This window comes from Rattus norvegicus, chromosome 1 (assembly GCF_036323735.1).
Source record: "Rattus norvegicus strain BN/NHsdMcwi chromosome 1, GRCr8, whole genome shotgun sequence".
Classification (NCBI taxonomy): Eukaryota; Metazoa; Chordata; class Mammalia; order Rodentia; family Muridae; genus Rattus; species Rattus norvegicus.
This window is the reverse complement of record NC_086019.1, coordinates 104,917,389-104,943,366: the sequence shown is the minus strand read 5'-3', so window position 1 is coordinate 104,943,366 and position 25,978 is coordinate 104,917,389. Positions and strand designations below refer to the sequence as shown.

At 50.3% G+C, this 25,978-nt stretch overlaps 1 protein-coding gene across 7 annotated transcripts in view; it reads left to right on the top strand.

Annotated features, from left to right (window-relative positions):
- The window catches only part of Trpm4 (transient receptor potential cation channel, subfamily M, member 4), a 30,992-nt gene extending 6,087 nt beyond the window's left edge, over window positions 1-24,905 (top strand). The window contains exons 3-26 of one of the 7 annotated variants that reach the window (XR_001835352.3): window positions 764-938; window positions 1,208-1,388; window positions 1,518-1,681; window positions 1,902-2,085; window positions 6,058-6,119; window positions 6,248-6,439; window positions 6,552-6,651; window positions 8,543-8,655; window positions 9,287-9,628; window positions 9,788-9,916; window positions 10,615-10,744; window positions 10,822-10,967; window positions 12,736-12,848; window positions 13,158-13,235; window positions 17,278-17,700; window positions 18,738-18,870; window positions 19,187-19,361; window positions 19,483-19,660; window positions 22,570-22,766; window positions 22,956-23,088; window positions 23,170-23,242; window positions 23,333-23,438; window positions 23,906-24,089; window positions 24,371-24,695. Coding sequence is in view for 2 of the 7 variants with exons in the window: in NM_001136229.1 (NP_001129701.1) it covers window positions 764-938; window positions 1,208-1,388; window positions 1,518-1,681; window positions 1,902-2,085; window positions 6,058-6,119; window positions 6,248-6,439; window positions 6,552-6,651; window positions 8,543-8,655; window positions 9,287-9,628; window positions 9,788-9,916; window positions 10,615-10,744; window positions 10,822-10,967; window positions 12,736-12,848; window positions 13,158-13,235; window positions 17,278-17,700; window positions 18,738-18,870; window positions 19,187-19,361; window positions 19,483-19,660; window positions 22,570-22,766; window positions 22,956-23,088; window positions 23,170-23,242; window positions 23,333-23,438; window positions 24,371-24,375 (3,532 nt within the window). In the remaining 5 variants the exon portion in view is untranslated. Of the gene's footprint in view, window positions 1-763; window positions 939-1,207; window positions 1,389-1,517; window positions 1,682-1,901; window positions 2,086-6,057; window positions 6,120-6,247; window positions 6,440-6,551; window positions 6,652-8,542; window positions 8,656-9,286; window positions 9,629-9,787; window positions 9,917-10,614; window positions 10,745-10,821; window positions 10,968-12,735; window positions 12,849-13,038; window positions 13,236-17,277; window positions 17,701-18,737; window positions 18,871-19,186; window positions 19,362-19,482; window positions 19,661-22,569; window positions 22,767-22,955; window positions 23,089-23,169; window positions 23,243-23,332; window positions 23,439-23,905; window positions 24,090-24,370 lie in introns of those variants that run through there. The other 6 variants (NM_001136229.1, XR_005491011.2, XR_005491008.2 and 3 more) reach the window with 6 other exon arrangements.
- The last annotated feature ends 1,073 nt before the right edge of the window (window positions 24,906-25,978 follow it).

Below are 25,978 nucleotides of genomic sequence, written 5' to 3'. Positions count from 1 at the left end.
CTATCCTTGCTTCAGGAAACACTGACTTTCTTGGCTCCTCTGAGTTCCGTGGGGCTTTTACTATCTTTGTACCTTTGGAGGAGGAAATTTAGTTTCAGAGAGGTGAAGAGACTTGCCCCGAATTGCACAGCGGTCTCAACTTCCGGTACCCAAACTCCCATAGCTGTTTCAACTTCCGGTATCCAAACTCCCTTTGAATCATTCTTTTTATTTATTTTTATTTTTAATTATTATTTTTTTTTTAATTTTCAATTTTGCTTTTTGAGACAGGATTTCTCTGTAGACCAAGCTGGCCTCAGTGTGGGGTTACAGGCATGTGCCACCACACCTGGCCTTCTCTTTCCTTTCGTTTTCTTTCTTTCTTTCTTTCTTTCTTTCTTTCTTTCTTTCTTTCTTCCTTCCTTCCTTCCTTCCTTCCTTTCTTTCTTTTTCTTCTTCTTTGCCATTATCATTTTTGGTTGAATCATTCTTTAAACTTTCTTTTTCATAGCATATGTCCTTCTTTGGGGCTTGGGGCAGCAAGGGCACTTGCCATTGGCTGCCTCCTATTTTTCCTTCTTCTCCTGCAGGCCACTCTCCCTGTCCTGGCTTATTTGAGATGAGCTTGGAAATAAGGGCTCCTTACCTCAGTTTCTTCTCCAGACAGTCAGAGCCAGTGCTGGGTTTATGGCAGACTCTGTCTCTAGGGGCAGGATATAGACATTTGTATAGAATGGATTCAATGGGGACACCCAGGGTTCATACTCTACCCTCATGCCCCCAGAGGGACCTTGTGCCAGTGTGGGCAACCTCGGGATGCCCACCCTTCTGTGGCTGTGGAGGATGCCTTTGGGGCAGCCGTAGTTACCGAGTGGAACAGTGATGAGCACACCACGGAGAAGCCCACAGATGCCTACGGGGACCTGGACTTCACATACTCTGGCCGAAAGTCCAGCAACGTGAGGCCTGCATGTCCGGGGCGCCAGGCTGGGTGGGGCTGGGGCAACGCTGAATGTGTCTCCCCACTGGTCTGCCTTGTCTTTGCGTGCCTCTGTCTTAAGAGTCTGTCCCCCCTCTCTCTCTTGGTCCTTGCAGCCTCCCGGTCTGTCTGTCTGCTTCTCTCTAGGTTTCTGTCCCCTCTCTAGACTCCATCTGCATTTGTCTGGGTCTGTCTCCTGCTGTCTCTGTCTCTCTGTCCCCCACGTGTCTCTTCCTCCTGTGTCCACAGTTCCTCCGGCTGTCTGATCGCACGGATCCGGCCACTGTGTACAGTCTCGTCACCCGCTCTTGGGGCTTTCGTGCTCCAAACTTGGTGGTGTCAGTGCTGGGGGGGTCGGAGGGCCCCGTGCTACAGACCTGGCTGCAGGACCTTCTGCGTCGTGGGCTGGTGCGAGCAGCCCAGAGCACAGGTGACCACGGGGGTCGGAAACTGTCTCCTGGGCCTCGTCCCCACTGCTGCCCTGGTTGGAGTACATTGTTCCCCTTTCCATGTCTTTGCTCACCGTTTTCCACTCTGTCCCTTGCTCTGTCCTACATAGGGGCCTGGATCGTCACTGGGGGACTGCACACAGGCATTGGTCGGCATGTGGGTGTGGCTGTGAGGGACCACCAGACGGCCAGCACCGGGGGCAGCAAGGTGGTGGCCATGGGTGTGGCCCCCTGGGGAGTGGTCCGGAACAGAGACATGCTGATCAACCCCAAGGTGGGAATGGGGTTCAGAGAAGAGGACCTGGTGTGAAGTGCTGGTCTGAGGGAGGAGGGCAGGGAGTAATCCTGAAATCTGACGGAGGAGGCTGGTAAGGACTCCTGGGTCTAAGTAAATCTGGAAGAGATCCTTGGATCTGGTGGAGGAGGTCAAGGTCTGGTCCTCGGGTCTGTGGGGGAGTGTTCTGTCCCTTCTAAAAGACTTCTCTTTCTGGCAGGGCTCATTCCCTGCAAGATACCGGTGGCGTGGTGACCCTGAGGACGGAGTTGAGTTCCCCCTGGACTATAACTATTCTGCTTTCTTCTTGGTGGATGATGGTACCTATGGCCGCATGGGTGGTGAGAACCGCTTCCGCCTTCGGTTTGAGTCCTATGTGGCTCAGCAGAAGACCGGAGTGGGAGGTGAGTGGGATTACTGTTCTGAAGCCAGCACTCCATGGGCCAGGTGTGGTCAAGATTAGGCAAAGTTCCTCTGTTAGGAGTCTTATCCATGCTAGGGATGGTGGCACAGACCTTTAATCTCAGCACTTGGAGGCAGAGGTAGGCAGATCGCTGTGAATTTGAGGACAGCCCAGTCTACACAGGATAGCTAGAGTTATGTAAAAAGACCATTTCTCAAAAGTAAAATAAAATGAAGGGGGTATGAATAGATGGCTCAGTAGTTAAAAACTGCTGCTCTTACAAAGGACCTGAGGTCCATCTCCAGCACCCACTTTGGGCAGCTCACAACTGCCTGTAACTCTAGCTCCAGGGAATCCAGGCTCCCTCTGCTGGCCTCCTTAGGCATGGCACTCACAGGCACATACACACAGAGACACCTACAAGTACACACGCACACAGAAGATTTTTTTAAAAATTGATCTTGCCATGTGGTGGCACATGCCTTTAATCTCAGCATTTGGGAGTCAGAAGCAGGTGAATCTCTGAGTTTGAAGCCAGCCTGGTCTACAGAGTGAGTTCCAGGGCAGCCAGGGCTACCCAGAGAAACCCTGTGTCAAAGGTGAAAGATACTCTTGAAATAGTTCTAGATACAGAATACTGAAAGCAATAAAGTGAAGGACTTTTACCTCTGGATCCACTTATGCAACAGCTTTCAAAAACAGAATAGGAGAGGCCCAGAAGCTTTGACTTTCCCTCTGTGTCCAAAGCTGCTTGCCCGCCTCTCCTGTCTATGTGAACATAGGATGAAGCTCCTTATTCACCTAGGACCAGAAATGTTTTCTATTTCAGGCATGCTGTATATATTTTACCTGTTGAGCATTCCTAAGCATAAAAAAAAGTCAGAAATCAAAGATGTTCCCCCCAGATCTTTATTTGGGCATCATGTGAACACTTACAAATAATTTCAGATGGGGTCATTGCAAATTAACATGTGACCTTGGACCATGACTTCCTTTCAGTATCACATCACCCTTGCTGTGAACTCAACTTAACAAATTGAATCATAAGAAGGGACATAAAGGGCTGGAGAGACGGCTCAGTGATTAAGAGCACTATTAGGCTCTTCCTGAGGACCTGAGTTCAATTCCCAGCAACCACGTGGTGGCTCACAACCACCTGTACTGGGATCCAGCGCCCTCTTCTGGCCTGCAGGTGTACATGAAGAGATAATTTTTTTTTTTTTTGGTTCTTTTTTTTTTTTTTTGGGTTCTTTTTTCGGAGCTGGGGACCGAACCCAGGGCCTTGCGCTTCCTAGGCAAGCGCTCTACCACTGAGCTAAATCCCCAACCCCTTTTTTTTGGTTCTTTTTTTCAGAGCTGGGGACTGAACCCAGGGCCTTGCGCTTCCTAGGCAAGCGCTCTACCACTGAGCTAAATCCCCAACCCCGATAATTTTTTTAAAAGAGAAAATGCTATTTAAAAAGGAAGAAGAAAGGACATTAAAAAAAAGGTTCCAGGTGTGGTGGGGCACACTTTTAATCTCAGTGATCTACAGGCAGAAGTGGGAACAGCCCAGTGAGTTCCAGGTCTATACAGGGAGTTCTAGGACAGGCAGAGCTATGAATAATGAGACCCTGCCTCAAAAACAAAAAAAGTTGAAGAGAAGTGAATTATTTTCCTCATCCCCCTTCCCCCACTGGAGTCCTGGGTGTTTGACAGTTCTATGCACATGTATTCTTTTTCTCTCTTCTTTTCTCCCTCCATCCCTTCCTCTGGGCAATCCTACTGCCTCAGCCTCCCAGTGGCATTTGTTTCTCCTTCTCTCATGGTGTTAGACGTGATCCATCACATCTTCCTTGTGTGTGATCTTTACGCCCAAGCTTCTTTACCTCTTCCTGCCATGCTGGCAACTGAACCAGGGCCGCGTGCACCCCAAGCAAGCGCTGGACATGTGAGCTACACCCCCAGCATTCCCAGCTCTCGTACTATAGATGACAGCTCACGTGTGGAATTTCCCCAGGTGACAGATGCTAGGGAATCTTACGTTTGAGTCACCTGGCACGAGTCACCATGGTGAATGCGTGTGCTTGTGTGTTTTCATGTGTAGATATGTGGGTTTTACATCTCGAATGGCCTGACTCGAAGCCAGGCCTCCATAGTCACTGTCCTATCCTGTGATGAGGCACCTTGTCCAAGGCAACACTCACAAACATTTAACTGGGGACTGGCTCACAGGTTCAGAGCTGTAGTCCATGGAGGAAGGCATGGAGGGACACAGGCAGGCACGGTGTTGTAGAAGTGGATACCAGTTCTACATCTGGATTCACAGGGTGCAGGAGGAGAGAGGGTGACACCGGGCTTGACTTGAGCATTTGAAACCTGGCAGCCCATCCCAGTGACACACTTACTCCAAGAAGACCGCACCTCCTATCTTTCTTAAATAGTGCCACTCCCTGGTGACTAAGTATTCAAATATATGAGCCAGTGGGATCACCCTTCCTCATACCAGAACAGTAACTTTTTAGTTCTTTACAACAGTTTTCACTTTTATCCGGAGTCCATGATTGCGGGGCCAGCGAGATGGTTCAGCAGGTGGAAGGCGTTTGCTGTTAAGTCCAATGATCAAATCCCTGAAACCCACGTGGTGCAAAGAAGGAATCGATTTCTGCAAGATGTGCCTCTGATTTAAACACACATGCACATGAACACATACACACACATATACACACATGAAATAAATTAATCTAAGAGAGAGAAGAAATAGTTTTAGCTGGATGTAGTGACACTTGGGAGGCTGGAGGAGGAAGGCTGGAGCAGCAGGCTGGGCTACAGAGTGAGCCACTGTCCTCTAAAAACACACACTTAAATGTAACCGTCTTGTTGGCGTCTGTTATTTCCTCAGCCCAGCGCTCCAGGATGCCATGATGCTGCCCAGCCTGGTGCAATCTACTTGATTATTTTACTGGGGTGGAATTAGACTGCAATACCTTCGTGTGCCTTGACTAGTGAACTTTGTGAATGGTTTTATGGTGCTAAGATTGCCCGTCTATTTGTATCTTCTTCCTTTTCCGCTTGAACTCTCACCTCACTGGCCTTTAGAAGGCTTAGCCAATCATAAGACTGACTTGGGAGCCAAGAGTCCCAGTCCCAAGCTCTGCTCCCATCTGAAGTTAAGGTGACTGCCCTGGACTTCTGGACCTGGTGCTGTCACCCCCAGCACTCCGTAAGAGGATCCGATGTTCAGGGTCATCCTGGGCTGCACAATGTGTCAGAGGCCATAATGCATGAGACTTAGCCTTAAAAAATATGGGAGCTGAAGGTGCTGGGGCATGACTTGACAGATATGTGCTTGCTGGGCAAGAATGAGGACCTTAGAGTTGACACTAGCCATGTTGGCTGCAGCAGCTCAAATCTGCAATCCCAGCTCTCCTATGGTGAGGTGGGCGACAGAGACTGCTAGCTTGGTGTATGCGGTGGTGTATAACAATCACCTCAAATCAAGGTGGGAGGTGAGGAGCGACACCTGAGCTTGTCCCCTGACCTCCTCGAGCACATATGGCACGTGCACACCTATGTTCATGTGCACGATCACACACACACACACACACACACACACACACACACACACACACACACCATACAACACTCACATATTAGTAGTAAAACCCAGACAGTCTTCAGCAATTAACAGCACCTGCTGCCAAGCCTGATCACACGAGTTCTATCCTCAGGGCCCACAAAGCCGAAAGCGAGGATGGACTCCCACAAATTGTTCTCTGACCTTCACACATTCGTGAGCACCACCCTCCCGACACTATATAAATGAATGATACAAATTTTCAAAGAAAAATGACAATTCCCATGATGTTTGGCCACAGAGTTTGGGACAAGGTCAATGTCTGCCCCAAGGGACTCCGGGGAAATGTAGTTCTTTCCCATCCCCAGCAAAGGCTGATAGAATGCGACCATGTTTCCTTCTCCCTTTTTCTCTCAGGGACTGGAATTGACATCCCTGTACTCCTTCTTCTCATCGAAGGCGATGAGAAGATGTTAAAGGTATCTGGGGCTGCATCCTTGTTTTTGAGGTGGGAGGAGAGCTGAGGGCCCAGACTTGGCAGGCGAGAGTCTTAGGGATAAGGGGACCGCAGGGCGGAACCCTGACTGGCTCTCTCCTTGTTCTAAAGCGGATAGAGGATGCCACCCAGGCTCAGCTCCCCTGCCTCTTGGTGGCTGGCTCTGGGGGTGCTGCAGACTGCCTGGTGGAGACCCTGGAAGATACTCTGGCCCCAGGGAGTGGGGGACTCAGGCGAGGTGAAGCCCGGGATCGAATTAGACGTTACTTCCCTAAAGGAGACCCCGAGGTCCTGCAGGCCCAGGTATGGCATTGTGGAACCATGGCGGGAAGGTCTGGGCACCCTGGCTAGCAGGTCCTAAGGATAGGTGGAACCACGGGGCTGTGCTGGGGGTCTAGAGTTGTGTGTTCTGCAGGTAGAGAGGATCATGACCCGAAAGGAGCTGCTGACAGTCTATTCATCAGAGGACGGCTCCGAGGAGTTTGAGACTATCGTTTTGAGGGCTCTTGTGAAAGGTAGGATGGAGCTTCAGTGCAGCTGTGGCTGACTCCCCACCCTCGATCCTCTAAGCCTAAGGCCACACCCTTCTTTGTGTCTCCTATGTCTTTCCTGCTTCCTAGGTTTCTGCTAGATGCTGTTGGACAGTTTTCCCTAGACACTTTCATTGTTCTCAACCACTTACTTCCCTGTTGGACCCACCCATTCATATGTCCATTAATCCCTTCCAATTTTCATCTACCCACCGCTCCATTTGTCCTTCATTCTTCCATTCGTTTTCTGTCTTTTCATCCAGCCTCCCACCCATCTACCACCCACTTATCCATGCATTCTTCTATCCATGTTTCCATGTATTGATTCTCTGTAATCCACCCATCCACCCATCCATCCATCTATCTATCCATCTATCCATCCATCCACCCACCCATCCACCCATCCATCCATCCACCCATCCATCCATCCATCCATCCATCCATCCATCCATCCATCCACCCACCCATCCACCCAACCACCCATCCACCCACCCATCCACTTGGCCATCCATCCACTTACGTATCCATTCATCCATCCACCTACCTATCCATCTACCCATCCATACAACCATCTAGCCACGCATTCAATCATTCACCTAGCCACCCACTCACTTGCCCATCCATACACTCACTCATATGCCCACCTATCCATTTATCCACCTTTAATTGTTAACCACCCAACAGTTCTTTAACTACCCATTGACACACATCCATTAACAATTCAGTCCACTTATTCATCTTCCCTTTCACCTTACGTCTCAGCATTCTGTGAATGGTGGGTTGTAAGCTTGGATGAAGAGGCGCATGTGACCACTGCCACCACCTGAGGCTCGGAGGGAAGAAAAGAGACTTTGCACTAGTTCCCCCAGGTAGCCACTTGGTGTGGCTGAGGATTTAGGTTTGTGCGATGTGGTCTCTAGCATGGGATATTTTTGAGGAGACAAAAGAGGCCTGGAGTATGTACTTGGCAGAGTGCTGGAGTCAAGAGCAGCAAGGGACACAGGCCTTACCAGCTGAGGAATTGGAGGCCAGGACTTCCCTTGAGAGGCAGGGTTGGAGGGAACCAAGTCCAGTCTGTGTTTGGGAGGCCCTCATGGAGCAGGCAGGGTGGCCTGTTTAGGAGAGAGGAGACCATGAGCAGAAGAAGGGACTGAAGTGACGCCGAGCTCAGATGTGGCACGTGAGGTGTGCTGCGGCCACTGGGACTGGACGTGAGGCATGGATGACACAGTGGCTCAGGGGACTGTGGGCTGTGGGGCATGAGGGGTGGATCCTGGGATTTTGCCTTGCTGAGTAAACTGACTTTGGGTGTGGGACAAGGGGAGCAGGAAGGTTAAGGGCAGGAGGCTCTTGAGATAAACGATGCCAAGTTTGGGCACAGGGAGTTTTGAGGGGACATATGTCCAAATTCTTCATTCATCCACTCAGCAATCCCTTCTTCCAACCTACCCACGCCACCATAGACTGATCAATCTACGTTCAGCAGCCCACTCATGCATCAAACCCTTCATCCATCTATCCACGGACAAGCAGGATCTTATCGACTGCTTGCTTTCTTTCTCTTGACACTTTGGAAGAATACGAGAAAAATTACAGAATGACAATATGTCTCACTCTCCATCTCTGTTTGCTTTTCAAAATTGAGTGGGAAGTGGTTTGATCCTGTGTATCTTCATTACCCTTTGGACCTCTGCTGTCCCAGACGTCAACCTTAGAGACTGCTGGGCCAGCTGAAGATGGTCACCGTTTGGAATCACTTGTCATTGTCATATCGTCACTCTGACTCGAGTTCCCTAGATGAGGGAACACCAAAATGGACATCGCCCTTTCTCCCCATTCTTCCCCTGAGCCCCACTTCTCCCTTTCATCCCTCCAGCCTGTGGGAGCTCCGAGGCCTCGGCTTACCTGGATGAACTGCGTTTGGCTGTGGCTTGGAACCGCGTGGACATCGCCCAAAGTGAACTTTTCCGTGGGGACATCCAGTGGCGGGTGAGGAGTCGGGACACAGGTTCACTTCTCTTCCTGGCTGACCTCTTGGACACCTCGTCCTGCCTTCCATCATGATCTGTCCCGCCTTCCCTTAATTGACCACTCATCTCTGATTGTTCCTCTGTCCCTGACTTGTTCCTTGTCTCCCTGTCTACTATCAACATGCTGTCCGTCCATCCATCCGCCCATCCATCCATTCATCCATCCATCTCTCTAGCTATCTATCCATCCATCCATCCATCCACCCACCCATCTATCCATCCATCCATCCATCCATCCATCCATCCACCTATCCATCCATCCACCTATCCATCCATCCACTTACCCTTCTATCTCTCTAGCCATGCACGCACCAATATTTACTTACTGAACTATTCTCACCCTCCTTTCACCTACCAGCTTACTCCATATATCCATCTGCCCATGGATCCTTTCATCTATCCACCCATCAACCCATCCACCCACTTATTTATCTGTCCATCCACTATCAATCAATCAGTCAGTCAGTCGGTCAGTCGGTCTGCCTGTCTATCATGCTTCACTTGTGGCCTCTGTCTCTCGTCCTCCATTTCTGAGTTTCCCCGGCATTTCTGCCTCAGCTCATCGCTGTCTCATCCCGGCCCTCACACAGTCCTTCCACCTGGAGGCCTCTCTCATGGACGCTCTGCTGAATGACCGGCCTGAGTTTGTGCGCTTGCTCATCTCCCATGGCCTTAGTCTGGGACACTTCCTGACCCCCGTGCGCCTGGCCCAGCTGTACAGCGCAGTGTCCCCCAACTCGCTGATCCGCAATCTTCTGGACCAGGCGTCCCACGCTAGTAGCAGCAAATCTCCACCTGCAAATGGAGCTGCAGAGCTCCGGCCTCCTAATGTGGGGCAAGTTCTGAGGACTCTGTTGGGAGAAACGTGTGCACCGCGGTACCCCGCCAGGAACACCCGACACTCCCTGCTGGGCCAGGACCACAGAGAGAATGTAAGGCCCATCAAGGCTGAGGGTGCATGGTGGGAATGCATCTGGGAAGGGGACAGGGCTTTGGGAAGAGGGGGTAGAAAGATGGGGAAAGGTAGTGTTTGAGAGAGGGTATGGTAAGCCCGGGGTGGGGCTGGTTCTTGCTAGACTTTGTGCTTTCAGGACTCTCTGCTCATGGACTGGGCCAACATGCAACAGGATGCAAGCTTTGAACAAGCCCCCTGGAGTGACCTGCTTATCTGGGCTCTGTTGTTGAACCGAGCCCAGATGGCCATTTATTTCTGGGAGAAGGTAAATCCTCCTCCTCGTTCTGACCTCCTGTGGATCTCACCTCTGCCCTCTGTGCATAGAGACACCAAGGCTCGTCGACTGCTCTGACCTCTGACCTCTGGCCTCAGATAACTTGCACTCAAATCCCTGTCTTTCTTTCTTTTGTGGTTTGTTTTGAGGCAGGGTCACATATAGCCCAGGCTGGCCCTGGACATGTGCTACTATCCTTGGTTCATGCGGTGCTGAGAATCGAACCCAAGGCTCTGTGCCCTCTAGGCAGGCACTCTGCCCAGGGCTGAGACAGGGTCTTCCTGTGTAACCCAGACTGGCCAGGACCCTGTGATTCTTCTGCCTTAACCTTTCATGAATGCTGCCTGTTACCCCCTGCCCCCACCCATGCTCTCCCCCCTCTGTCCCGCACACACACTCTGAATTTTTTAAATGTATACAATGGTGACATTATCTTCTCAGACTGAACTCAGTGCCCAGGAAAAAAGCACCTCAGTGCTCCGGGCCACCACTCGGCTACCTTCCTCCCATCTTTGATGTGATGATAGTGACCCTGTCTATTGGCCGTGTGCGTTTCTTTAGGTGAATCCCTTGGCCTTGACTCCATTAACTTTTGACCTTCCACAACCACAAGATTTCTCTCTGTTCTTTCTTTCCCCAAGCTTCACTGCAAGGTCTAACTTCACCATGTTCTCTTTCTGTCTCTTCAGGGCTCCAACTCAGTGGCCTCTGCTCTCGGGGCTTGTCTCTTACTCCGAGTGATGGCTCGCCTTGAGTGGGAGGCTGAGGAAGCTGCACGGCGGAAGGACCTTGCTGCCAAGTTTGAAAGCATGAGCGTGGGTGCGTGGGGCCGAGTGCTGGGGTTTGCACAGGCACCTCCTTGCTCCTTCGGACCTCATCTGAATTCTTGTCCCCAGACCTCTTTGGAGAGTGTTACCACAACAGTGAATATCGAGCAGCCCGCCTTCTTCTGCGTCGCTGTCCCCTCTGGGGAGAGGCCACCTGTCTCCAGCTTGCCATGCAGGCTGACGCCCGTGCGTTCTTTGCCCAGGATGGAGTACAGGTGAGCGTGTGACTCAGACAACCATGAGCCCCACCCTGGAGTCCACTTGTCCCTATTAACCTTTGAGGGTCGAACGACCCTTTCACAGAGGTCGAATATCATATATTTACACAAAGATTCATAACAGCAAATCTGGTGGTGGTGGCATATGCCTTTAATCCTAGCACTCACAGGCAGAAAGGCAGGTGAATCTCTGAGTTTGAGGCCAGCCTGGTCTATAGAGTAAATTCCAGGACAGCCAGGGTTACACAGAAAAACCATGTCTCAAAAAAGAAAAAAAAAGTTTCCTTTTGTAACAGTAGCAAAATTACAGTTATAAAGTAGCAATAGAAATGTTATAGGGTCACCACAACAGGAAGAGCTGTATTAAAGGGTCACAGCATTAAGAACACTGAGAACCACTGCCTTAGACAATGTTGCGTCACAAGAAGACCCGTCATCTATAACTATTGGCTCCCAAGGCAGTGCTGTTGCTACCAGGAAGTACAATTTCTCACACAGGAAGGGAAGTCCTCATTCTTACTGGGGACTTCCTCTCCTCCTAAAGAAAGGGCCACTTCCTCAGCAGGAAGCTCTTTCCACTTTTTTTTTAATGTGCATTGGTGTTCTGCCTGCATGTATGTCCATGTGAGGGTGTGAGGTCACCTGGGACTGGAGTTGCAGATACTTGTGAGCTGCCGTGTGGGTACTAGGAATTGAACCCCGGTCCTCTGGAAGAACAGCCAGTGCTCTGAACCACTGAGCCATCTCTGCAGTCCACCGTCCCACTTCTTTAAGGTGTTTGTAGCTCTGCACCTAGGGAACGTCATCTCGTGTTTTACATAAACACAAGCTTCGGTTTCAGAAATCTTCCCCTGAGGAAAGCTCTGTCACTCCCCATGGTCTCTCCATTCGTGACATTCACATTTTGAGAACTACCAGTATCATGAATTGAAATCTGACAGGAGCTCAAACATTCCCACACTCACAACAGGAAGTCCTGTCTACTCTAACAGGAAGTCTGGTTTGTCCCAACAAGAGGTCTGGCTGCCTTCCCCACTTCAGCTGGCATTTCAAATGATAACCCTGAGTCCCCTGTTTTCAGCACTGTGGAGCTCCTGGATTCCAGCTCTGCTGATTTCTGTCTGTTTCTAGCCAATCTTGTGTGTGAGGAGAAAAATACTCACATACAAGTGTGATTTGGTCCATGCAAAGTGCTTGGCACAGCGTCTGCCCTTTAATCTCAATAAAAATTGGCAGCTCTGGGCCTGGAGGAATGGTTCACTGGTTAAGGGCACAGGTTGCTCCTGCAGAGAAAGATTTGATTCCGACCGCCCATAGGCGGCTCACAGCCACACGTAACTCCAATTCTATGGGCTCTGCTGACCTCTTCTTACCTATCTGGGCACCAGGCATGCCATGGTGTTAATCTCACTGGCTGAGAACTACTACCACAGTTTTTTGAGTTGAATTTGGAACACTTTTGTTCTATAGATCTCTTAAGCACAGTAATTTAAACTTAAAACATAATCTTAGCCCCCACAATGGTGCACAGACATGCAGGCAGGCGAAACGCCCACACACATTAAAAGAAAATTTGGCTGTTCCATTTTCCTGGCTAAACCTGAGGAGGCCGCCTCTGACGACTGTGCCCCATGCTCTAACAGTTGAGACTCCATATGGACGCTTGCTTGCTCTGTGCCCTGGTGGTGGACTCCAGCTCTTGTCCTGGTCTCGGGTTGGGAGCTGGGGGTTGGGGTTGGGACTCTAATATTCCCACCTTCCACAGTCTCTGCTGACACAGAAGTGGTGGGGGGAGATGGACAGCACGAACCCTATCTGGGCCCTGCTTCTCACCTTCTTCTGCCCGCCTCTCATCTACACCAACCTCATCCTCTTCAGGTTAGTGCTGTAGGCTCCGGGCTCAGTCCCTTACTCTGGCTTATTTCTCTCTGCCCTCTTACTTGGCCACCTCGTATCTCTCTTTCCTAAAAAGGGCACTCTTTTCCTTCTCTGGAGGGAATGTTCTGGAAGGTGGGGGTTGTTGAATTGCCTGTGCATTATCTCTCTATGCAATTTCTCTACTTTTTAGGCCATGGCTCTGGAGGAGGGCAACTCCCTTATCTCTCTGCACTGTTTGTGGTAAACTAAGTTTGGGTCTTTCTCAAGAACCCCTCTATTTCTTACTCTGTGTCCTGCCCCTCACGGCAGGAAGTCAGAGGAGGAGCCCACACAGAAGGATCTTGACTTCGATATGGACAGCAGCATGAATGGAGCAGGTCCTCTTGGGTGAGTGACAGGCCAGCACTGTGGGGTGAGGGGGAGGGTGCCACCGTGGGCAGTTTCAGGATCTCGCCAACTCCCACTTCCTGTCAGGGACTGGAGCAGGTCCTGAAGTGAGGGGAGGACTGGGCTTTTAGGAGTTGATGACTTCAGTGAGTCACTGAGGATGCTGAGGTACTTTCTAAAAGGCCACGCCTAAGGACTGACTTGAAATTTGGTCCTTGGCACCAAGGAGATGGCTCTGCCGGTCAAGGTGCTTTCTACTCAAGCAAAAAACCTGAATTCAAGGAGGGAAACAATCCTTTTTCTAGAATTATTTTATGTATGTGAGTACACTGTAGCTGTCTTCAGACACACCAGAAGAGGGCATCGGATCCCATTACAGATGGTTGTGAGTCACCATGTGGTTGCTGGGATTTGAACTCAGGATCTCTGGAAGAGCAGTCAGTGTTTTTAACCGCTGAACCATTTCTTCGGCCCCAGAGAAACGATTTTTTTTTTTTTTGGTTCTTTTTTTCGGAGCTGGGGACCGAACCCAGGGCCTTGTGCTTCCTAGGTAAGCGCTCTACCACTGAGCTAAATCCCCAGCCCCGAGAAACGATTTTTAAGTGCTTCTTTTGACCTCCACCTTTCTTAGTTCACCCACTCACATGTAGGGCAGACACACACACACACACACACACACACACACACACACACAGTTAAAACTTTAAAAATCATCTCTGCCTACGAGGATGTTGTCGTCCCAAGAAATCAGTTTGACTTTGGCTGCCTGTGCTCTCCTGTTGTCGTTAGGGAGTATTTACCCACTTTTCTATTATGTTCCTGCCCTCTGGGCCCTTGCTCTGTCACTATGTTGCAATCCCCATGAAGATGTATTAAGGACCAGGCTCAATATGTGTCGTTGCTAAGTTCTTGTCTAAGCTCCTCGAGGCCTGGCTTCCATCCCAGGCCAAACAAACAACACAAACCCTACAGGAAAACAAAAGCATCGAAGGTCAGCCAGGGAGGTGCCCAGTGCACAAACGTGAGGAGCGGAGTTCAAATTCCAAGCATCTGTAATAAAATCCAGGCGTGGCAACGCACGCCTGCTCTAGTGCTGCGTGATGGAGCGGAGGAGGAAGGATCCCTGGGGCTTTGTGGGCCAGTCTGTGTAGCTGAGTCAGCAAGTCCTGTGTTAAAGATAGGATGGAAATCGACTGAGGGAGACGTCAAACCCTGGCCTCTCACCTGCCCAGGGTTTTTAGTCTGGTTAATAAAATAACTTAGAAATGGACTCAGAAGGAAGCATGGAACACTTTTATTAGATGCTGAGAGAAAAGCAATAGAGCAGGAGACTGTGAAAAGGAGGAGAGGAAGCCGCTCCCATTGCGGTGGAGGTTAGCAAGCAGTAGCTTGCTGGAGAGAAGGGATGGGTAGCCCGGAGCTCCAAGGAAATCAAACCCAGGCTTTGGGAAGTATCCAAAACTAACAAACAGAGATATAGAAAAGGGAAGCAAAGATTATGTTTTTCTGAGCTTGGAGTCAGAAGATCTCGCAGGTTGTGTGTGGAGGATTACAATTGCCATCTCCAGGGAACCAAAAGTAAACTGTATCGTATTGTATCATTTAGGAGATAATTAATCTTTCCCGCTCCTTCAAATGACTCAGACTCCCTGGGGCAGAGGAAGACTCTAGGACTAGTGACTGGCAGGCTCTGCTGGATTAACCCCTTAGATACTTTCAAAGATTTTATTTTTAACTATGTGTGGATTTGTGTGTTGTGGGGTATGTGCATGCGTTTGCCCTCTGAGACCAGGACTGTTAATTCACACACACACACACACACACACACACACACACACACACACACACCATGACAAACCAACCAACCAACCCCCACTTCAAACAGACTAAGAGGCAGCTTATTCCTGAGTCAGATATGAATGACCTAAGCCGGGAAACATGGAGCTAAGTTAGCGCTAGGTTTCAACATGGAAACAGTTTCATAGTAACAGGACAAAGAAAGTTATAAATCACAGCGTTTAAAAATACAGTGGTAGAAATATTAAGTGTGCAGAGAGGGCAGACAGAAGAATCCCAGCCTTGGGCTCACGTCCTATCTTACAGCACTCTTAAGTGTCTATTGTCAGAGTACAGAGTTTTGTGAAGTTAACACATGACAAAATTTGTATCTGTTTATCAAGGTGTTAGATCTGAGACTGAGCTAGACAAGAGTTAAAGACAGCCCAAAAGGAATTAGACTATCTGATAGTAACATCCAGGCACTGCGCAGTCTCTGAAGTCTTTATCAGTCAATCGGCCTCTGCAGACAGTGACTTTCTAGGAATTCCCAGTGACTAGAGTCAAACCCCGTTCTCCGGAAGAACAGCCAGTGCTCGGAACTACTGAACCAGTTCTTCAGCCCTGTACATTTTTTTTCTAAATCAGATTTTATTTTGTTATTTGTACATATTTTTTTGTTTTTGAGGGTGGGCCTGCCACCTGTAAGGGTGTGGAATCCAGAGGACAGACAGACAACTTGTAGAAGCCAGTTCTCTCCTTCCACCTTGGGGATTGAGGTCATGTGACAGACACTTGTATTTGCTGAGTCTCTTCCTTGCTCATAAGAGGAGGCAACAATGCTATGGGATGTATGGCGTGGTTTAGAATGTCCTGTCTCCACACAAGGCCAGATGTAGTGTTGGGAGCACAAGGGACCTTGCACCCACAGATCATAGGGAAACCAGGAGGAATGTTATACACACAGGGGCTTCTTCTCAGTGGAGGAGAGAAAATTCTTGTTTTCCTGCTCAGACGTCTGGGAATGGATTTTGTTAACAACCTGCTGACCTTTCTGCAGACCTCACCCAAATCCCAGACTCTCTTCCTAGACCATTGCCCATTCTTTGGGGAGATGTCACATGCACTTCACCACACTACATTCTAGGCCTTTTAGCTATAGAATCTATCTTCCTGGTCATATGTATTTTATAAAAACATTTCTACGCAGTCACACAGTAAGCTTTAAGCTTTATTATGCACCTGGAATTGAACTGAGGAACTGATCGTAGCTTGGAAACCTTTTCCCAGATGTACTATGCTTTAAATATCCTGACAGTGGACCTGACATCAGACTCTTGGAAGAAGCAATCAATCCACACTGACATTTCATTCTCGTCAGTTCGAGGGTCCCCCTCAGTACAGCTCAGATTCTAGTCTTGGCCAGGAGGAAGTAGATGGACCTCAACAAAGCTCCCCTCCTCCCCCCATTTTGCCTCTGAGGCTCCTGAAACATACTGTGTGCTTCTGGTCTTTTTTTCTTTTTCTTTTTTTTTTTTTAAGATTTATTTATTTTATCTATATATGAGCACACTGTCACTGTCTTCAGACACACCAGAAGAGGGCATCAGATCTCATTACAGATGGTTGTGAGCCACCGTGTGGTTGCTGGGATTTGAACTCAGGACCTCTGGAAGAGCAGTCAGTGCTCTTAACCACTGAGTCATCTCTCCAGCCCTTCTGGTCAGTTTTAAAGACAAATATTGTGCTCAGTGGTTTGTTGTTGTGTGGCTTGTTTTTGTTTGTTCGTTTTACACAACGTTTCTCTGAATATGTTCTTGGATGGCTTGGAGCTGACTAGGTAGACCATACTGACTCACAGAGATCCTCCTGCCTGTGCTGCCATTAAAGTTACTTGAGGGGGGGGGCTGGGTTGATGGGGGGGCTTGTACTCAGTTTTGGTTTGGTTTTTTTTGTTTGTTTGTTTTTTGTTTTCTTTGACGTTTTTTGTTCCTTCACAAAGCTCAGGCTAGCATCAAACACATGGCAATCCGCCTGCCTCAGTCTCCCAAGTGTAATGAACCCATGTTTTATGTTCCTTCCTCCCACACTCTATATATCAGGCTGGTCTGGAACTCGAGACAATACTCCTGCCCCAATCTCAAATGTGCTGGGATTGACTGTGTCTTCCGGTCCCCAGAGTCCGAAGCGATACAATATGGAGGTTAGAATGCAAGGTGGGCAGCCAGTCCAGGCTCTGTGGTCCCTGAGGCTCGCTGTCTTGCAGGCCTGCGGAGCCCTCAGCAAAGGTGGCCCTTGAGAGGCGGCGGCGGCGGCGGCCAGGACATACCCTCTGCTGTGGCGGGTGCTCCAAGCGCTGGTCGTACTTTTGGGGCGCCCCAGTGACCGCCTTCCTGGGTAACGTGGTCAGTTACCTGCTGTTCCTGCTGCTGTTTGCACACGTGTTGCTGGTGGATTTCCAGCCTACAAAGCCGGGCGTCTTCGAGCTGCTGCTGTACTTCTGGGCCTTCACGCTGCTATGCGAGGAGCTGCGCCAGGGCCTGGGCGGTGGCTGGGGTACCCTGGCCAACGGGGGACCTGGTCCTGGCAAAGCTCCCCTGCGCCATCGTCTGCACCTCTACCTCTTGGATACTTGGAACCAGTGCGACTTGCTGGCACTCACCTGCTTCCTGCTGGGCGTTGGCTGCAGGTAAGTGAGCAGCCCTAGCTGTGAGTAAGGGACTGGCAGAGCCGCTGCCCAGAATCCCCCAGTGAGTGGTGGAGTGTCCTGGGGGGTGGACAGTCACCTACCTCCCCCTTTCCTGTAGCATCCCTCAGCTGACATACCAAGAAGTAGGTTTTCTCCAGTCCACGTGAGTTTGAAACAGAGTAACCTGGTATGAATAATTTATCCAAACAGAAAGGAGAGAAGTGGGCTTAGCAAACTAATATTTCTGCATGTCCCAGGCTTTATTTAGTGTAATGTATCGTCTGAGAAGACAGGGCCACACCCCGCCCAGCCAAGTGCAGGAAAGCCGTTGTCCAGGGTACATTTGATACATTTTATTAAGCACCCTTTCCAAGGGCTGACAAAGCATTGCATCTTCGGAGGAAGAAATATCCTCACCCCGGGTCTTGTCATCCTTTAAGCCAGTGCCCTCCAGAGAGACACTTAGGTTTTTTATTATTTCTAATTTTTGTTGTTGCAAAAATATATTTACATCCTTGGTGTAAAGTGAGTGGGTCACAGGGCAGGTGGATCGGTTACATCCGTAGATTTCCGTCTAAATAGCTCGCCCCATTGCCTGCCTGTCTGGCAGCAGTAGCTGTGAGCGCCCCCATGAGGACATGCTAGGCACTACCTGGTGCTCTGTAACCTGAAGCTGTCAATCAAATCAGACTTACCACCTTTGTCAGTTTGCAGCCTACAAATGTTTTCATTTATTCACTTCTGACCACTCCATATTTTAGGGTCTCTCTCCCCTTTTCTGGGAGGACAGGGTCTCACTCTGTAGCCCAGGCAGGCCTGTCTGGAATTCCCAGAGATCCTTCCTCCCTGGCCTCTCCAGCACTTGGATGACAGGCGTGTGGCACGGCAAATTCCAAACGGGATTCTTAGAAGTCCATCCACCCACACTGAGACCAGAGAAAGCTGGTCAGAGGGGCCCTGCTCCTGCCCTGTGAGGCCCCCACTTCGTCTCAGGAGACACCCCGATCTGAGCTGTGCCGTCTCTCCCCACTCCTCAGGCTGACTCCTGGCCTGTTTGACTTGGGACGCACAGTCCTCTGTCTTGACTTCATGATCTTCACACTGCGCCTGCTGCACATCTTCACGGTGAACAAGCAGCTGGGGCCCAAGATTGTCATCGTGAGCAAGATGGTGAGTCTGGCGTGCAGGGGTGGAGGCAGGGATGCAGGGCAGAACCTAGAGTGGCAACGGAGGGGATGGGGGTGGAGTCTGAACGGGAGGGAGGGCCTTGCCTTTCCGTGACTGGATGTGGACCTGAGGATAGAATTGGGGGTGGGGGTGAGACTTCTGAGGTGGGCAGGGCAGGACAGGAAGGGACAGGCCTTTGAGGATGCTGTGTCTAAGGTAAGGAGAGTAGCTAGGTCTGGGGTAGGGGTTGCTCTGCGAAGGAGTGGAGCCAGGGAGGAAAGGACCTGGTCATTTCACCCACATCTTCCTCTGCTTCCAGATGAAGGATGTATTCTTTTTCCTCTTCTTCCTCTGCGTGTGGCTTGTAGCTTATGGGGTGGCCACAGAGGGGATCCTGAGGCCCCAGGACCGCAGTCTACCGAGCATCCTGCGCAGGGTCTTCTACCGTCCGTATCTGCAGATCTTCGGACAAATTCCCCAGGAGGAAATGGATGGTAGGAGAGGGCTCTCCAGCCGAGTCTAGGTCTCTCTCAGTGGTCTCTGACTGTGTCTCTGTCTCCCGTCTCCTCCCCTCTCCCTGCACCCCTCTGCTCACATCCGCTGTTCCCTTTGCAGTGGCCCTCATGAATCCCAGTAACTGCTCTGCCGAGCGGGGCTCCTGGGCTCACCCGGAGGGGCCGGTCGCAGGCTCCTGTGTGTCCCAGTATGCCAACTGGCTGGTGGTGTTGCTCCTCATCGTCTTCTTGCTGGTGGCCAATATCCTGCTGCTCAATCTGCTCATCGCCATGTTCAGGTGTGCCTGACCTTGCCATCTGGGGCTTCTCCCAGACCTGAGCCTGCTCAGTAGGCGCCATGTCCTAACTTTCAGCCAGTGCGGGACGGTCCTGTGCCTGACTTGGACGTTGAGACTTTGTTGCTACTGTTTTGGCCTCACTGAGGCACGGTAGCCTAGGCTGACCTTGGAATGTAGGGTAACCTTGCCTCTGCCTCCTAGCACTGGGATCACATGCGTGGGCCTCCAGGGTGCTAAATGCTTCTTCTTTTGATGAAGTCCACTTTAGTGACCTGTTTTGTTGTCTGCAGTTTGTTTTATGTATGTGTGTGAATGTTTTGCATGCATGTACCATATGCGTGTGCAGTGCCGGCAGGGGTCAGAAGAAGGGCATTGGAGCCTGTGGAACTGGAGTTACAGGCGATTGTGAGCCGCCAAGTAGGTGCTGGGAACTGAGCCTGGATGCTTTGCAAGAGCAGCCAGTGCTCTTAACCTGAGCGGAGCCATCTCTCCAGTCCTGTTTTTTGTTGCTTATACTCTTGTTTTTGTCCCATGTAACGTGATTTATTTTGTATGTCTGGTCCTTCAAAGGATCCCCAGTTGCCGGTTAACTGGTTCTTTAAGAATTTTAGCTGAGCCGAGCCTTTAATCCTAGCACTTGGGAGGCAGAGGTGGGCAGATCTCTGAGTTCCAGTTCAGCCTGGTCTATAGAGTGAGTTCCAGGACAAACAGGGCTATGCAGAGAAACACTGACTAGAAAAAAAGAATTCTTGGCTGTTAGAATTGCCTGGTGCCATGGCCTCCAGTGTTGATTGCCTCTTGGATTTCTGGGAAAGGGAAAGGATATAAAAAGGCCAGCTGAGGCTGAGAAAGGGACCGGGATTGGGCTAGCAAAGTGAGAAGAGAAGACAGTTGGAGGGAAGTGAGCTGAGCAGAGAGGCTGGAACGGTTGATTTAGTCTGGAGCTGCTGGTATTGGGAAATCTGGGAGAAGAGTCTGTTTAAACACACTCTTGAGAAACTGAGGGGAGAAACGTTTGAAGGGGCTGGAGGGGCTGGGCTGGAACCTGGGAGGAGGGCTGGCAGGGAGTTAGGAGAACTGGTTATTATCTGTAAGAAGAGGAAACATTAAGAGAAAAAAATTAAAACACGGGGTTGGGGATTTAGCTCAGTGGTAGAGCGCTTGCCTAGGAAGCGCAAGGCCCTGGGTTCGGTCCCCAGCTCCGAAAAAAACCAAAAAAAAAAAAAAATTAAAACACACACACACACATACACACACTCACACACTCAGACACACATTCACACATACACACACATTTTACAGTCCCAGACAGAGGGTCAGTAAAAGTCCAGAGTCTGGAGACTTACTTCCAGGCTTTCTAAGAGTTGGTTTTGGGTTTTAGCTTTTTTTTTTTTTTTTCCTCTCTTTTTCTTTTTTTCGGAGCTGGGGACCGAACCCAGGGCCTTACGCCTGCTAGGCAAGCGCTCTACCACTGAGCTAAATCCCCAAGCCCCTGGGTTTTAGCTTTTATCTGTAGATCATTGGCCCATTTGGAGTTAATTTGGTTTGCAGTGTGAGTTTAGGCCCTACTTCAGTCTTTGTGTCCGTTCAGGAGAGTTCATTAAAAACATTAAGGGCTTAAAGTTCTTGTTTGAAACCAGCTGAGCTCAGGCGGGTGAGGTGGACAAGCTTGTTGTCCCAGCACTTGGAAGGTCAAGGTAGAAGGGTCAGAAGCCTGGGCTACATGAAACCCTAAATCAAACAGGGAGAGGTGGCTCAGTGGTTAAGACCGCTGACTGCTTTCATAGAGGACGTGGAGTTGATTCCCGGCACTCGCATGAAAGCTCGAGAGTGCCTGTAATCCTAGTTCCAGGAGATCTGACATCCTCTTCCGGCCTCTGTGGGTAATGTGCATAGGCATACATGCAGGCAAAAATAGCTATACATGTAAAAAAAATAAATGAACCTTTGTAAAAAAGCCAGGTAATGGTGGCTCATGCCTTTGATCCTAGCACTAGGGAGGCAGCAGCTAGTAAATCTCTGAGTTCAAGGCCAGCCTGGTCTACAGAGTGAGTTTTAGGATAGCCAGGGCTACACAGAGAAACCTGTCTCAAAAAACAAACAACAAACGACAACAACATCAAGTACCCATTGTTATAATTTTGAAAACATCAAAGCCAAGATGGTGGGGTGCCGTGGGGTGGGCATGACTCAGTCAGTAACGCATTTGTCTTGCAAGTACAAGGACCTGAGCCTGATGCCCAGAATCCAGGCACGTTTTTCATCCATTGTTGAATAATTGTAATCCCAGTGCTGGGAAGACAGCGACTGGAGGATCTCTGAGGGGTACTGGTCTATTCTAACCAGTGAGCCAGTGAGAGACCATGCTTCCAAGGTGGGCAGCATCCTGAGGAGCTCAGCAAGGTTATCCTTCAGGCTCCATGCGCACACACGCATGCATCTGTACATACACAAACGTGTGCGCCGACAAGCATTAAATAAACAAGCACTTGTATTGTAGAGATGGCTCGGCAGCTGAGAGCATTTGTAGCTCGATCATGAGGACCAGAGACCCTAGAACCCACATAGCAGGACTCACTAATTGACTGGAGGTCTGTTTCCAGGGGAAACTTGCATATAAAACTTTGATTTCTATCATGTGTATGAGTATTTGCCAGTATGTCTGCATGTCTGTCTGTCTGTATGTACACCACATGAGGATAGTGCTGGCAGAGACCAGAAGGCTCCACTGGATCTTTTGGAATGGGAGTTTCCATATGAGTGCTGAGAACCGATGTGGGTCCTCTGCGGGTGCCAAGTGCTCTTGACCACAGAGCTGTCTCTGACTACTTTATCTCAACTCCTAATCCAATCCTATGACCAAGGTCCTTTATTGGCTTCCAGTGACTCTTGACCTTTGGCCTCTACAGCTACACCTTCAACAAAGTGCATGGCAACAGCGACCTCTACTGGAAGGCGCAGCGCTACAGCCTCATCCGGGAATTCCATTCGCGGCCTGCCCTGGCCCCACCCCTCATCATCATCTCTCACCTGCGTCTCCTCTTCAAGTGGCTGCGCAGGTGTCATAGGACTAACTTGCCCGCCTCCCCAGTCTTCGAGCACTTCCGTGAGAATGGAGCTTGGTCTGCAAGGGAGCGGGACGGGGGTGGAGGCGAGGGGAAAGAAGGGCAGGTGGGGGCGGGGGGTCAGGGTCTGTAGCCATCTGGAGATGGAGCATGAGGAATTTGATGGCTTTGGGGAGGGGACAAGTTCTCAAGTTCGCCTGCTCTTTGATTCCTGGGACTTGGCCCTGCAGGTGTCTGTCTCTCTAAGGAAGCAGAGAGGACGCTGCTGACTTGGGAGTCTGTGCACAAAGAGAACTTCCTATTGGCACAAGCTCGTGACAAGCGAGACAGCGACTCGGAGCGTCTGAAACGCACGTCCCAGAAGTGAGGCGGGGACCTGGTATGGACAGGATCTGCAGGTGGGATGTTGTCACTTCAGCTGGGAGAATGCTCTCTCTTTTTTAGGGTGGACACTGCACTGAAGCAGCTGGGACAGATCAGAGAGTATGACCGGCGTCTGAGGGGGCTGGAGAGAGAGGTGAGGATTTGGGCATGGCGAGGCGTGGGCTGGCAGGGCTGGGACCACCTGGTTCCCTGCTCCTGCCTTGTCTTACCCCTGCCTTCCTAGGTCCAACACTGTTCTCGAGTCCTGACTTGGATGGCTGAGGCCCTTAGCCACTCTGCCTTACTGCCTCCAGGGGGGCCACCCCCTCCAAGCCCCACTGGGTCCAAAGGTCAGTGTGGTCCTGGGCTTCTGCAAGACATCGTCCCAACCCCCGTGCGCCTTCCCATTGTTCTTGGGGTCCCTTGCTTGGTCTGCTGAAGGGGATGTGCGTAGCTGGGGTGCGTGTATGTGCACGTGGAGGCCAGGGTTGATGTCTGCCGCCTTCCTCTCTGTCTCTCCCTCTCCACCTTAATCTTTGAAACGGGATTTATCCCTGGGCCCGGAGGTCCTCCAGTTGGCCTGGGAACTCTGGGAAATCCATCTGTATCTGCCCGGCTCCCCTGGCATTTGAAGTGGGTCCCATGTTCACCCTAGGGTGCCAGTGCACCTTCCCCCATTTTTTTGTTAACATAGGTGCCACTCCCTCACCCCCTTTAACATAAGTGCTGTGTACTTTTCTAGTTTCTAGTTTCATATCTCTTGCTAGTCCCACAAGCAACTTAGGGGGTGAAGGATTTATTTGACTTATGCTCCTAGGTTACAGTCCGTCAGTGAGGGAAGCAGGGCGAGAACTTGGACGTTCTCACCTATAACCAGAAAGCTCGCAGCTAAAGAAATGCACCAGAAGCCACAGAACAACGCTGTCCACTGGACCACAGCGCCTTCCACTCAGCCAGCTTCAGCATCCAGTTCGAGACTCCTCACCCGAGGAGATAGCATTGTCCGTAGTGGGCTGGGCCTTCCCTATATCCATGGGCAATCAAGATAACCCCCCACAGACATGCCCACAGGTCAATTTGATCTAAACAGCTGAGGCTCTTCCTCCTGAGAGACTGTAGGCTGCAGCAGGTTGACAGTGTTAACCAGAGCAGAATCTGAGCTCAGGCCTCATGCTTTCATGATAGGCACCTTACCCACTGAATGTGCCCCCAGTGCTGCACCTTTGTGTCACTCTCTCATCTCCCGGTACTCACCACCTTCTGTCCTCTCTGTCTCTTCCAGACTGAGTGTCCCTGGTGGACATCTAGGTGTTTGCATCCTGAGAGGGTTCATTCCGAGAGCTGCGCCCAGTCTGCCTCAAGCTACACAACTGGTGGCCTTGTCCTCACCGTAGACCCCATGTTCAGGGGTTGCTGTCTCGCCAGAGGGACTGCCTTCCAGGAGCAGCCTGACCTTGGGCAGATCAAGCTCTGAGCTGGCAATGTTGGCCCCTTTGTGGGCCCAGCCACAAGCAGAGGAGGCCAGAAGGTCCTGGGGTGCAGGAACCACAGACCCTATGCACAGCTTCCCCACAATGGGGAAATAAAGCCATTTGATGAGAATTACAGCAGAGGCTTGACTCATGTGGAACTGGCTGGGGAAGAAGCTGGGAGTCTGACCCTCTACCACCACTGCAGCTGTGGACTTAGACCCAGAGCCTCCTGTGCAGACCTCTGTCTGGGTGGCTTTCCCTGCAGGAGACAGGGGCCGTCTGAGCCCCTGCTGCTTTCTGCTTTCCTGTGGGAATCTAACAGGGTGGTAATAAGAGAGCCGGTCCTGGAGAGAGGGTGGGCGCCGCTGTCATTTGCTCCGGCAACATGCAAACAGATGATGCAGATTTGAGTAGGTAAATGCATATGTGTCTTTAAAAAGTCTAATTAGTGGGAAATTGCAGGCCACGCTCACACGGGGGTGTCGGCAAATCCACATCGTTGTACACTGCAATTTAACTAAATAACCCATAACAAACTAAGCCGGTAATGACAAGGCTGAACTGACAACGATTATTAGTTAAATAGCGAGAAAGTCACCAACAGCCGACACATCCAAAAATCAAAACCAAAACATCCTCCAAATTGGAGGGGTTCCAGCTCTCTGCCTCTCTGGGTATGGAGTCGTGCTGGAACACGGCCAAATGTACAACCACCAGACTCTCCCTGGAAAGGCTACGTCCTTTCCACCAACCCAAATAGTCACGGTGGTGGCAATAAGGGGCTAGTGCTAGTGTCCACTGACACATGTCCCTTTCTGTGAGGCTGGCCTTGTGTTGTTGACTGGTTTAAGGATACTGACTTTTCCTGGCATGTATTAAGGAAGGGCAGGTCCATTTTCCTTTGGTGCTAGGAATTGAGATTTTTAAAAATTCCACTTTGTGTGTGTGTGTGTGTGTGTGTGTGTGTGTGTGTGTGTATTCCTGTGTATGTGGGATACATTGATGCTACAATGTATAGATAAAGATCAGAGTGACAAGTTAGGGGGCAATTTTTTTCCTCCCACCACGTGTGTCCCAGAGATCAAACTCAGGTTACAGCAAGTACATTCCAGCACTGAGTAATGGCAGCCCAGCCCTTCACTGGGGTATTCTAAACAGGAGCTCTCTACCACTGGGCTCCTCCCTCATCTCTCTCTGGACTCTAGGAAGTTACTCTAACTATATCCCCAGACCCCCTTGAGCCTTTTTTGATCTAGGAACCAGCATGTCTCGCCAGCAGAAATTTCACTCCAGATGGTTAAATTTGGCTGGGTCTTTTTGCAAGAAATCCTTTAAAATCAGTCCAGGAGTTCATTTTAGGACCCCATGGAGCCTCAATGTCTACACCTCTTGGAACTTTGGAGCCCCGGGAAACCAAT